The 13,737-nt window shown below is 36.1% G+C and overlaps 1 protein-coding gene across 3 annotated transcripts in view; it reads right to left on the bottom strand.

Annotated features, from left to right (window-relative positions):
- Positions 1 to 13,737, bottom strand: part of LOC141448357 (uncharacterized) — a 29,258-nt gene that overhangs the window by 4,948 nt on the left and 10,573 nt on the right. For 2 of the 3 annotated variants that reach the window (XM_074116705.1, XM_074116704.1), the window contains exons 3-6: positions 10,536 to 10,844; positions 7,591 to 8,013; positions 4,831 to 4,947; positions 4,551 to 4,688 (exon numbers count right to left, since the gene is read on the bottom strand). In XM_074116705.1, coding sequence (XP_073972806.1) covers positions 4,551 to 4,688; positions 4,831 to 4,947; positions 7,591 to 8,013; positions 10,536 to 10,844 — 987 coding nt within the window. The remainder of the gene's footprint in view (positions 1 to 4,550; positions 4,689 to 4,830; positions 4,948 to 7,590; positions 8,014 to 10,535; positions 10,845 to 13,737) is intronic. The other variant, XM_074116706.1, reaches the window with a different exon arrangement.

Raw genomic sequence — 13,737 nt, 5'->3', positions numbered from 1 at the left:
CTAGTTCAACTCACAATATGTAATAAGTGAATTCGATTAATTGAATTTTACGCATTGCTCGATATAATCTAATCAAGCTGGGAAGCAATTATCCGAGGAGCAGGCCTACATTGCTGGGCGTATTTAACTGCATTCTTTGACAATAGCAAATTAATTTTCTAGCTTTTAAGGAACTATTTTGCTTTAATTCTTTAAATATAAATTTGGTCAAACGACAAAATCTAAAGCTCAACAACTCCATAGATCTTAGCAAATCCTAAACAAAGAAAGCGAATTATTCGTGCAACCAGCGAACTGTCACAGATAATTTTTCACGATTAGCCACAGCTGTGTATCACGTTTGATCTAATAAAGTTCTAATCAAGTTGCACAGTGTGTGCAGTTTACAGAAGCGGTGAAATAAGTGTAATTGGTTTCAAAACTCGAGCATATTGAATTAATAATTGTAAGAAGAGCTAATTTGGAGCGATTGCCACAGCTGTGTATCACGTTTGATCTAATAAAGTTCTAATCAAGTTGCACAGTGTGTGCAGTTTACAGAAGCGGTGAAATAAGTGTAATTGGTTTCAAAACTCGAGCATATTGAATTAATAATTGTAAGAAGAGCTAATTTGGAGCGATTGCCACAGCTGTGTATCACGTTTGATCTAATAAAGTTCTAATCAAGTTGCACAGTGTGTGCAGTTTACAGAAGCGGTGAAATAAGTGTAATTGGTTTCAAAACTCGAGCATATTGAATTAATAATTGTAAGAAGAGCTAATTTGGAGCGATTGCCAGAGCTGTGTATCACGTTTGATCTAATAAAGTTCTAATCAAGTTGCACAGTGTGTGCAGTTTACAGAAGCGGTGAAATAAGTGTAATTGGTTTCAAAACTCGAGCATATTGAATTAATAATTGTAAGAAGAGCTAATTTGGAGCGATTGCCACAGCTGTGTATCACGTTTGATCTAATAAAGTTCTAATCAAGTTGCACAGTGTGTGCAGTTTACAGAAGCGGTGAAATAAGTGTAATTGGTTTCAAAACTCGAGCATATTGAATTAATAATTGTAAGAAGAGCTAATTTGGAGCGATTGCCACAGCTGTGTATCACGTTTGATCTAATAAAGTTCTAATCAAGTTGCACAGTGTGTGCAGTTTACAGAAGCGGTGAAATAAGTGTAATTGGTTTCAAAACTCGAGCATATTGAATTAATAATTGTAAGAAGAGCTAATTTGGAGCGATTGCCAGAGCTGTGTATCACGTTTGATCTAATAAAGTTCTAATCAAGTTGCACAGTGTGTGCAGTTTACAGAAGCGGTGAAATAAGTGTAATTGGTTTCAAAACTCGAGCATATTGAATTAATAATTGTAAGAAGAGCTAATTTGGAGCGATTGCCACAGCTGTGTATCACGTTTGATCTAATAAAGTTCTAATCAAGTTGCACAGTGTGTGCAGTTTACAGAAGCGGTGAAATAAGTGTAATTGGTTTCAAAACTCGAGCATATTGAATTAATAATTGTAAGAAGAGCTAATTTGGAGCGATTGCCACAGCTGTGTATCACGTTTGATCTAATAAAGTTCTAATCAAGTTGCACAGTGTGTGCAGTTTACAGAAGCGGTGAAATAAGTGTAATTGGTTTCAAAACTCGAGCATATTGAATTAATAATTGTAAGAAGAGCTAATTTGGAGCGATTGCCAGAGCTGTGTATCACGTTTGATCTAATAAAGTTCTAATCAAGTTGCACAGTGTGTGCAGTTTACAGAAGCGGTGAAATAAGTGTAATTGGTTTCAAAACTCGAGCATATTGAATTAATAATTGTAAGAAGAGCTAATTTGGAGCGATTGCCACAGCTGTGTATCACGTTTGATCTAATAAAGTTCTAATCAAGTTGCACAGTGTGTGCAGTTTACAGAAGCGGTGAAATAAGTGTAATTGGTTTCAAAACTCGAGCATATTGAATTAATAATTGTAAGAAGAGCTAATTTGGAGCGATTGCCACAGCTGTGTATCACGTTTGATCTAATAAAGTTCTAATCAAGTTGCACAGTGTGTGCAGTTTACAGAAGCGGTGAAATAAGTGTAATTGGTTTCAAAACTCGAGCATATTGAATTAATAATTGTAAGAAGAGCTAATTTGGAGCGATTGCCACAGCTGTGTATCACGTTTGATCTAATAAAGTTCTAATCAAGTTGCACAGTGTGTGCAGTTTACAGAAGCGGTGAAATAAGTGTAATTGGTTTCAAAACTCGAGCATATTGAATTAATAATTGTAAGAAGAGCTAATTTGGAGCGATTGCCAGAGCTGTGTATCACGTTTGATCTAATAAAGTTCTAATCAAGTTGCACAGTGTGTGCAGTTTACAGAAGCGGTGAAATAAGTGTAATTGGTTTCAAAACTCGAGCATATTGAATTAATAATTGTAAGAAGAGCTAATTTGGAGCGATTGCCACAGCTGTGTATCACGTTTGATCTAATAAAGTTCTAATCAAGTTGCACAGTGTGTGCAGTTTACAGAAGCGGTGAAATAAGTGTAATTGGTTTCAAAACTCGAGCATATTGAATTAATAATTGTAAGAAGAGCTAATTTGGAGCGATTGCCAGAGCTGTGTATCACGTTTGATCTAATAAAGTTCTAATCAAGTTGCACAGTGTGTGCAGTTTACAGAAGCGGTGAAATAAGTGTAATTGGTTTCAAAACTCGAGCATATTGAATTAATAATTGTAAGAAGAGCTAATTTGGAGCGATTGCCACAGCTGTGTATCACGTTTGATCTAATAAAGTTCTAATCAAGTTGCACAGTGTGTGCAGTTTACAGAAGCGGTGAAATAAGTGTAATTGGTTTCAAAACTCGAGCATATTGAATTAATAATTGTAAGAAGAGCTAATTTGGAGCGATTGCCAGAGCTGTGTATCACGTTTGATCTAATAAAGTTCTAATCAAGTTGCACAGTGTGTGCAGTTTACAGAAGCGGTGAAATAAGTGTAATTGGTTTCAAAACTCGAGCATATTGAATTAATAATTGTAAGAAGAGCTAATTTGGAGCGATTGCCAGAGCTGTGTATCACGTTTGATCTAATAAAGTTCTAATCAAGTTGCACAGTGTGTGCAGTTTACAGAAGCGGTGAAATAAGTGTAATTGGTTTCAAAACTCGAGCATATTGAATTAATAATTGTAAGAAGAGCTAATTTGGAGCGATTGCCAGAGCTGTGTATCACGTTTGATCTAATAAAGTTCTAATCAAGTTGCACAGTGTGTGCAGTTTACAGAAGCGGTGAAATAAGTGTAATTGGTTTCAAAACTCGAGCATATTGAATTAATAATTGTAAGAAGAGCTAATTTGGAGCGATTGCCACAGCTGTGTATCACGTTTGATCTAATAAAGTTCTAATCAAGTTGCACAGTGTGTGCAGTTTACAGAAGCGGTGAAATAAGTGTAATTGGTTTCAAAACTCGAGCATATTGAATTAATAATTGTAAGAAGAGCTAATTTGGAGCGATTGCCAGAGCTGTGTATCACGTTTGATCTAATAAAGTTCTAATCAAGTTGCACAGTGTGTGCAGTTTACAGAAGCGGTGAAATAAGTGTAATTGGTTTCAAAACTCGAGCATATTGAATTAATAATTGTAAGAAGAGCTAATTTGGAGCGATTGCCACAGCTGTGTATCACGTTTGATCTAATAAAGTTCTAATCAAGTTGCACAGTGTGTGCAGTTTACAGAAGCGGTGAAATAAGTGTAATTGGTTTCAAAACTCGAGCATATTGAATTAATAATTGTAAGAAGAGCTAATTTGGAGCGATTGCCAGAGCTGTGTATCACGTTTGATCTAATAAAGTTCTAATCAAGTTGCACAGTGTGTGCAGTTTACAGAAGCGGTGAAATAAGTGTAATTGGTTTCAAAACTCGAGCATATTGAATTAATAATTGTAAGAAGAGCTAATTTGGAGCGATTGCCAGAGCTGTGTATCACGTTTGATCTAATAAAGTTCTAATCAAGTTGCACAGTGTGTGCAGTTTACAGAAGCGGTGAAATAAGTGTAATTGGTTTCAAAACTCGAGCATATTGAATTAATAATTGTAAGAAGAGCTAATTTGGAGCGATTGCCAGAGCTGTGTATCACGTTTGATCTAATAAAGTTCTAATCAAGTTGCACAGTGTGTGCAGTTTACAGAAGCGGTGAAATAAGTGTAATTGGTTTCAAAACTCGAGCATATTGAATTAATAATTGTAAGAAGAGCTAATTTGGAGCGATTGCCAGAGCTGTGTATCACGTTTGATCTAATAAAGTTCTAATCAAGTTGCACAGTGTGTGCAGTTTACAGAAGCGGTGAAATAAGTGTAATTGGTTTCAAAACTCGAGCATATTGAATTAATAATTGTAAGAAGAGCTAATTTGGAGCGATTGCCAGAGCCCTTAGAGGCTGATCACATTGCCGTTTGTTGGGTTTTGCTGGAAAGTTTCTTACTTTATTTCTGTTTCAGGATTAAGTCCCTGGAGACTACTGCTGACACGTTAACAGGTTAAAACATGAACATTAAGCACTGAACAAACTTTACCTGTTTTACAGGAGTATCATCGTGATGACCATTTACTTTTGGTACTATTTCATCGTCCTCATCTTCCAATTTAGTATCTGGCCCTAAACCATTTTCTTCCGGCATTTCAGCCATACTTTCACCGCCACCATTTACTTCCTGTTTTCAACAATTTTAAATAGAAAGAAAAAAAATCAAGAAAAGCTAAATCGTGTGCCGATCCAAGAAGAGGTCAAAGATTCTCTTCTTTCATTTAAATTAAAAGAAAAAAAAAAATTAAGAATTAAAATTAGAAGTGTACCTCATGTTCTGGTTGTGGCTGGGGTGCAACAGGTGTTGGAGGCGGTGCTTCAGTTGGTGGTGGACTGGCGGGCAGTGGGGGAACAACACTTTCTTCCGATTTCATCTCCAATACCTCCTGAATTTATCAAAAATAATTTCTTTCATTACTAACAATCCTGGATTTTATTTCTTCATCGATGCTCTGCGAGGCCTGGAGTTGGGATCATCAAGGGGATTTGTATGTGAAGGAAGTCTAGGGCAGTGTCCTCCTCCAAGCAGAAGAAATTCATACAAATGAAAGTTATGACCTTTCTTTAGCTCTTAGAACGGATTTTGTATTTTTTGGCCAGAACAGATTTGGACATTGGAGGTGCTTCTATTTTTTAGTCTGTTGCTCGATTAGTTTGGACACAGTTGTGTTCTTCGCCATTTGAGTATAACAATAGAACTGTTTTGATTACCTCAGGACTTGGCATTCCAAAACGGGGCAGAGGAATCCATTTAATAATTTTTAAGATGAAATCATAACCCAGAATGTCTTGTTCTTAAAATCAACAATTGATTTTACCCAGTGTTATGTGCGTAAGTGCCACAATGTTGCATTTTGATAAGCTATATTAATGTTCTACTTGGGATAATTCGGAAATTACGCCAATATAACAGATAAAGCTGAGAAGCTTAAGTACAAAAGATTTACGCTCGAGAATCGCTTAACCGCCCTAAGTAACCCTTTTTGAACAGAAGCTTTGCTCTTTGTGCATTGAAGATTGTGTGGTTCATAAACCTATAAACCTGTCTCTGATGGATTCGAACTGTAACGAGACTGGTAAGTTGAGTTCTATCGCGCAGGGTAAGGGTAAGGTGCCCCACTCATGGACTAGAACCTTTGTTTAAGCGCATTTGTCTTAAAAAAATAATACAATGTATAATTACCCATATGTAATGTGAAACTAAGATCTTTGAAATCTGTACACTTAAAAAACACTGATCTTGAAAAAGGCGCAACTACTGGATCAGATGCATAAAACTAAAACTAAACTTAATTCTATTCGATTAGTAATAAAGCGCGCTTTAACGAATCAAAATGCGACGCGGCGGCTTTTGGACCAAAACTTCACTTCAAAAACTATTTTCCTAAAATTTACGATTTGCTGGGGGAGTGCAACACACATGACACGACCGGCATTCTCTTACTACGTACTTGAAAAAAATAAAATAAAGCTTTGTGAGAAATGATTCAATGCTAAAAAAAAACCCATTACATTTTGCCAAATAAAAGCCAGTGGAATAAAATTAGTGTAGTTTTAATTATTACTTTAAAGTGATAGTTTAAGTAGGTTTCATTTTTGTTTTTAAGCTCGTATTATAGATGTTAGTTTAATTCAATTAGGTCATTTCCAGGAGGTTCCGTACGTCTTTACAATCACCCACACAAAGATAAACAACAATCAGTTCTTTGGCTGCAAAAGTTGAGGATAAACAAACAAAGCTGACTAAATTGCTCTGGAATGGTCAAACAATGGCATCCGCAATGGGAACTTATTAGAACCATGTACTGCTTCTAGAGCATTGATGTGCCATAAGGCAAGCTGAACTCTTCTAAACCCAATTAGGGACAAACTCCAAGCTTTCCCTTTGGACAGTATTCGTTCTGTGTTTCACAGTTAAACCCTAACAAACTTTTGCGCCAGAGGTCAATCTGATTCCCAAAAGGAAAATTAATTCAAATAAACCTAATATTGGTTAACTGACCTAATAACCTAATATTAACCAAAAACTAAGAGTTGGGAATTAAATAAATATAACGTTCATGTCCGTCGAAACACTAACAAATACGTAACTTAAGAACGCGAATTTTGTTTTTTGTTTTGTGAATACTTAAATTCATTAATGCTTATTAATAAAAATTAAAACAAATCTTGTAACAATAATTACATAACTATGGGAAACTAAGTTTTACTTGAATTTATCTTAGACAAAATTAATATTCAAAAACTCAATAATGAATTAATATCACCTAATGACCAAAAATGAGTTGCATTCTGGCAATTAAAGAAGCACTTCAGGCCTCTGATGAATTCTTATATAATAAAGGTTCATGATCATCCCTTGGGGTAGGAAAATACCCTTAATATTAAATTCTAATTGTGAATTTAGAAACGGAACCGTTGTATCCTCTAGTGTGTCTTTTACTTGTCAACACATTTTATAACAAATAATCTTGTCGTAACTTATTTTTTGCGAAAATATAACTAAAATTGAAATTAAAGATACCTTCTTATTCATTGAAAGAAATGGAATTGAATTATAGTGTGTTACAGACTGTACGATTTTAGTGATCGTCAGAACGAAGGCAGTAATATGTTTTAGTTTGTATACCCCGACTTGGCGACCACCATGTATCTCAAGTCTTCCAAACTTGAAACTTCACATAACAAGATCTTTTAGACCAACAATGGATGCCCTCTTTAATCTACTACAAACCCTCACTAACAAGATTTAAGTATAACCAAAATGAAACCTTCCTAATTAAACAGCAGTATGGCCACTACATTTAATAATTAATTAGTTAAATTAAAACAAATAATGTATTAAAATTTATTTTAATGTCAATTTCCGAATAATTTGCAAATCATTATGGTTTTAAACTTTTTTTTTAATTTTGATTTGAAGAACAAAATGCTAAAGCTCCAGAATATTAAAATTACACACAAGAATAAAGTGCAATTTTAAACTAGAAATCACAAAAAAAAAAAAAATAGATCTCTTAAAAATTAACCTGGACATGCTGAGTTGATGTGATAACAACGGAAGAGGTTTCAGTAACTTTAGTTACAATTGTACTGCTGTTACTAGTTTCTACTACTTTTTCAACGATTTCCTGTTGTTGTGATTGTAGCTGTTGCTGCTGTTGTTGTTGTTGTTGCGAGGAGATAGTGGTGCAAATGTTGGCGGCGATTTCTTCTCGTACTTCTTCCTTTTTCTCTTCATTGCTACTACTGCTGCTGCTGGTGGTGGTGCAGTTGTTGGTGGTGACGTTCTCCTCTTCTTTTACAACAACAGCTCCGGCTGTTTTAATTTCTTCAACGGCATCACTTACTACGGCTGTTTTTGCATCTTCGTTGCTTACTGGTGATACGGCTTCTTCAGTCTTTGGAGTGGTTTCCGATGGAGTCTTTTCTTGGCTTTCAACTTCAGCTACCTGCAAAATTAATAGATGGTTACCGAATTTAATATATTTAAGAGAATATAGTGGACACTCAAAGCATCTTTACACTATAAGCTATATAAATTTTCTTCAATGGGATGAAAGATTGTTACGAACTTCATTCATAACTTTTTGTTTTATTAATGGCGAGCTTTCGACCTAGAGACTAGTTAGTCTTCTTCAAGGCTCACACTATAAAAAATTATAAACTGTTAACTATAAAGGTTTGTTTGCTGCCTCACTGTTTCAGGTATTGAAATGAAAGAAATGAAAAAATAAGACAAATCAAGCCCCCAGTCAAGTTGTTGGTACTTCCAAAAAAATAATTCAGTTCATTCTTATTTCAAACCCCTCATTATTGTTAACTCCTTTTCTTTGGGTACAAATAGATTAGAAGTTCATGAAACAAATCTTACAAACAAGGCGGAAATTGGTTACGAAGGAAGCTCGGGTTTTGAGAACACCCCCTTGGAGGGCGAAGCTTTAAGTATTTTCTCTCATTATGTACAAAATATTGAATAGATGAGATGCTATATTATATTTTACTAAGATCTAAACTTTAAATAAAAATGCCTTTTTGGGCGTGGATTTTGTTAAGCTAGCCAAATGTTTTCAGTACACATAATAGTTGTGTTTAGTAGAGAGGCAGAGTTGGATCGATGACAGACGCCGGTGGCTGTAGCCATGGCAACCAACACAACTCCCCCACCACTTTACCTATAAGGACTCCAGTTCAGTCGGTAATGTTAATACCAAACAGGGTATAGTCGACATTGAGCCTACATTTCCAACTCCAATGCGAGTTACCCTAACTGCTTTGGGGGGAAAGAACTTTCTTACGATAAATCCACAAGAAAATAAAATTTTACTTGGAAACCAAATATTTATAAATGACTTTGATTATCCAAAAATTAGTGATGTCTTAAAAAGTATTGAGAATTTTCTCCCAAATCTTTACTAATTTCTCGTGAACTACAACAAAACTGACAAAGTAATCTTTAAAATTGGACTGATCCTAATAAAGCAAACTCTATCTTACAAAAATTACCCTTTATTCTGGTAGATTAACTTTTATGTTAAATTCGTAATCAGTACAGGCTTTATGGCATACTTTATCATTCAGTTTAAAAATTAGCATCATATTTTACCCGTTCAAATTTATTTGAGACTCGTTACCCTAGCAATTTAGGGTTTTTAAAATAATGGGCGATGTGAGTTTAACGCTGGGACACGGAGGAAGATGGTCTGGTCTTTACGGTTTCATCTTCAATGTTTCTACTTTTTTTAAAGCTTGAACTTGGGTTCAAAGATTCTTAAATCTGATGACGTTTCCGGCTATATTTACACAAATTATAACTGGCTATGATATATCCGAACCATTGTTCACTAAGGCTGGAAACATAGTGGAGCGGCGAGCAAAGCGGCGATGATAGCGAAGAGCAAAGCGGCGAAATCAAACACAAGTTAACATATGGGACCGCGCATAGTGGCGAGCAAAGCGAAGATAGAGCAACTCTATCTATTTCTAGTTTTTGTTTTTGCCGCTTTGCTCTTCGCTATCATCGCCGCTTTGCCCGCCGCTCCACTATGTTTCCAGCCTAATACATGCATAAAACTATTCACACACACATTTCAGTGTTCAGAATTTTCTCAATAAGTTGAGGCCTTAAATTTAATTTTAATTTTTAATGATCAGGGGCACCGTCAACATCTTAGATTATTTGTTTCCCGTAATTAGCCCAGAGCTTCTTCAGTGCACTGCCTCCGGACAGTGTTCTCTCACCGAACAGTGAGCTGTAAGAAGCTCCTAGGAACAGCTGGGTTCGAAACCGTTTGGGAATCCAATACGCTCACCACACATAGCTAATCTCTTCCCTCCCTCCCTGCTCTTTGCTTGTCTAACTGGTTCGGATTTTCATCTACCACTTCAATTTACAACTTGAGTGAACGTGCATCATCAGTTCAGCCAGCAGTGAAGGTTTGGTTTCTTTAGAGAAGACCTGCATCAAAGCAAGTGACACTACACCCACCCAATCCAGTAATTGCCTTAGAGCTGAAAGATCGGTAGCAAGTATTTTGTTAAGTTTTTTGTTTTAACTTTTTTTTGGCATTGGCTTCCGCCATACAGCCTGACGTTCGTCTAGGAGCTTATCACTAGAATATCACTCACTCTCCATTCTTACTTATAAATACATTCGCTTCACACATTCATCCCTCTACTACATACAACTATTTACATTTGTTAAGTTTAGGTTGTCACAAGTTCCTTAATTAGAATAAAACTGTTACAGGCTATTCATATCATCCTCAAGAACCAATCATGTCACGAAATGTTGGGGCAAATCTTTCTATTTAGCACCAATCGCCCAGTAAGGACAATGCTGCTTTTTCAGCGGTCTTTGAGCCGTCACTCTACACACTCAACAGCAGACCTGTCACGCCTGGAGGATTGGGTCACCCTACGGATTTGAGAGTCCTCCATTCCCCCCTTAACTTCATAACTATAACAAAATTACCTCTGGTACAGCTGCTTCCTTGGCCAGATCACCAGTTTTTGAATCTTCGCGGGACATGTTCGGCTTGCTTTTGTCTTTCTTTGAAAAGGAAATCGACCTAAACGACCATTTTTTCTTGCTCTTCTCCTTCTTTTTCTTTTCCACCTTCTCCTCGGGTGCTTTCTCCTGGTCGGGCGAGGCGACTGGTGTCGCTTCTTTCTTCTCCTCGGGCGTCGTTTCCTTTTCCTTCACTTCCTTCGCTTCTTCTACTTTATCCTCACCTCCGCTACCTCCGTTCACTATTGCAGTGTCGCCGCCTTCCACCCCTTCCTGCAATTTAGATTACAGATCATTAAAATTACTTGGAATCCTAAGAAAAACCTCAAGCCATTGCATTATCATAAATGAAAAGTGCTTTCCATGAAAAATGATGCTTTTGTTAGGAAATCCTTAATTTTACCTAAATGATATGGATCGTAGAAGTTTAAAATTAAATTTGAACTTTGCGGGGGAAGCAGACGAAATTGTGATAGAGAAAGTAACCGGAAACAGATCAGGAAGTTAAATTCCATTATTCATGTGTGGAAAGGGAAGCAACAACAAACTGCAGTTTCATTGGGTTAATCAAACCAACATCCCCCAGAGGCGTGTACACTCTGGGGCATCAATTCTGACTAGTGCTGGCAGCATGTCGCCCAAATAAGTTTTGATCTAATAAATAAAACTTTTTTGCTATGTAAAAAAATTCATTTTTTTTTAAATTTCTGTGTGAACACTGACTCACACGGCTTGAACTTACTGCTCTTCCCAACTTTCCCTTCCTCTAACTCCGAATTTTTTTGGCCATATTTAGTTTTAAGGCGCCATTTTCGGGATGATTTAAATGAGTAAATAATCGATTCAATTAACATGATACCCTTGATCGATGCATCTAAGTATGAATGTTTCCCTCCAAAAGAGCTTAACTTCTTAATGGCCTAAACTAAATACCAAATTTAACCTTTAAAACAGTTTCCCTCTTGATCAATCTGAAAACCTGAGGAGGGTACCTTAAAAAATGCTCATCTTCGTAGGGAAAATTAAAACTTAAATCAAGCAGGCAAAAGTAATGGTGGTCCTATTGAACAGATCATAACGTCCTGCAGTCTGCATATTATTGGTCGGACGGGAAGTACACTTTGTACTCTTCTCCCACCCCTACCACTAGTGAGTTCAAGATCTCCCTAGTACAGGTTGTAACAGGCTCAAGGTCGCTCCAACGCTCAGACTAACTGTATTGATCCTGCACGAGAACAATTTTTCTGCTGCCAAAGAATGATAATTTTTTTTTGTTTTTAAATAAAAAAATCTCCTACCGAGTGGTGGATAGATCCTGCAGCTGCAGTGCACCCTATCGAGCATGACTGTGCACTATTAGTGATTGATTGAGCTCATGAACGATTGCAAAGTGTGGAAATTAGCCGCTATGCGATCAAGTAAAGCTTTGAGGTAATCTAATTTATTAATGACTAAATCTACACTTTTTTTTAAATTTAGATTAACCCCAGAAAGACATGTTTCAGCATGTCTCGAGGACGAATCCAAACTTTTAGGAATCTCTCTCTCAGTAAGCAAGGTGAGCTACAGGAAATGGTAAAAAGTTTGTAACTGATATTTTGGTACTAAAATATTATCAATAAAGCAGCCGTCAGGAGGTAATAGCAGAGATAATTGATAATTCTCCTATTCCTATCTTTTGGACCTTATCGCTTCCTTTACAACACATTCCTGGCCTTATCGAATCACAGCATTCTATAACTTCCACAAGCATACTGACATAAATTGATAAAGTATGTGGGAAAGGTAATACACTAATTATGAGTCTGAAGAAAACAACAAAAAGGTTCTTTATTTTAGAAGAACTTTCTTCATTCTTCAGTCCAAGTTTTATTTAAGGTGTTTGCTTATCAGTCAACTAATTCTTGTAAAATAGATTAGAAATCATTACTCAACGATTGCTAGGAAATTATTGCCTGTTTTTAACTTGTTTTTGTCTCACGATAAGGTAAGAAAATCGTTTGAATGGCCAGTATTGGCGCCAATGTTTTTTCTTAATGGTAAACATGTCCATCGCCTGTCTGGAATTCCTAGCAAATTAAGGAAGTCTACTCTACTTAAAATGGCTACTACCTTCAACAAACGATTGCAAACAAATAATTTTTTAGGGAAGGCCCAATTAGATAATCTGAAAATGGCAGCTGGAAAAAAAAAAAAAGTTTTACAAATATTTACGAAAGTAAGAGAACGTCTTAAGAACGCCCAACTTCCTGGCACCCCTCTCTCACAGAGGATTGTGGAAGAGAAAGGATATCATTCGTGAGCAGTTCCGATTTCCTGGTTAGCTTTTCCGGATAATCTGTTTTCACCGCTCATTACAAACCCTACTCTTTCAGGAGTTGATTCCCAGTTTGGAAATTTTGATCTCCTGGCGAGATTTAAACTTTCAACATTAAGTTTCAGCCTTCTCAGATTTTCCATTTTCATGATATTTTGATATAATTGATTCGCACAAACACCATTACTAAAAACAAAAAGGTCTCCGGTGGGTCAAACGAAAATGGATATTCTCACTAGCTTTGATCACCTTAGAAATCGCCGGAAGAAGTGAAGACCCAAAAATGACGCTATGGCGATAGTTATTAACTCTACTTCCCTCATTTAATAAGATAAAAACAATAAGTGGTAATGGAACGAAACTTTGTAAACACAGAAACATTAAACACAGACAGACAAAGCCTTATATGTTCTCGGCACTGGTAACACAATAGTATTACCTGATGTAGACTTTATATTATTAAGGCAGCGCCATTGTTTATACACATTAATGGTGTCCTTTCTTAGAATTTGAGCATGATAAAATAGAACTTTCAAACTATGAAAATGTATTTCTTTATTAAATAAAATGATCTCACTGTTTTGCATTTTTTTTTGGACTTTGCATTCTTATCAAATGGATGACTTTAAATTGTTCTTTAAAAAGAAATATCTAGTTTTCTTAAATTCCCTTCCTCTTTTACTCAACTTCGTAAGAGAAAATATTGCGTTCGGGTCAAAATTTGGATTCCCTGGTTTTTTAACCTGAAATATCCATGAGCATAATGAACAGGCGTGCAATTCATGCGTCAGCACAACTCAGGAATTAAAAAAAATCAGCAGGAAGTCCCAAACTTGAAATGATCCTCAT

Source organism: Rhodnius prolixus, unplaced genomic scaffold, assembly GCF_049639745.1.
Source record: "Rhodnius prolixus isolate KJV_2025 unplaced genomic scaffold, Rpr scaffold_19, whole genome shotgun sequence".
NCBI classification, from domain to species: domain Eukaryota; kingdom Metazoa; phylum Arthropoda; class Insecta; order Hemiptera; family Reduviidae; genus Rhodnius; species Rhodnius prolixus.
The sequence above is the reverse complement of the archived record's forward strand: the minus strand, read 5'-3'. Positions and strand labels throughout refer to the sequence as shown.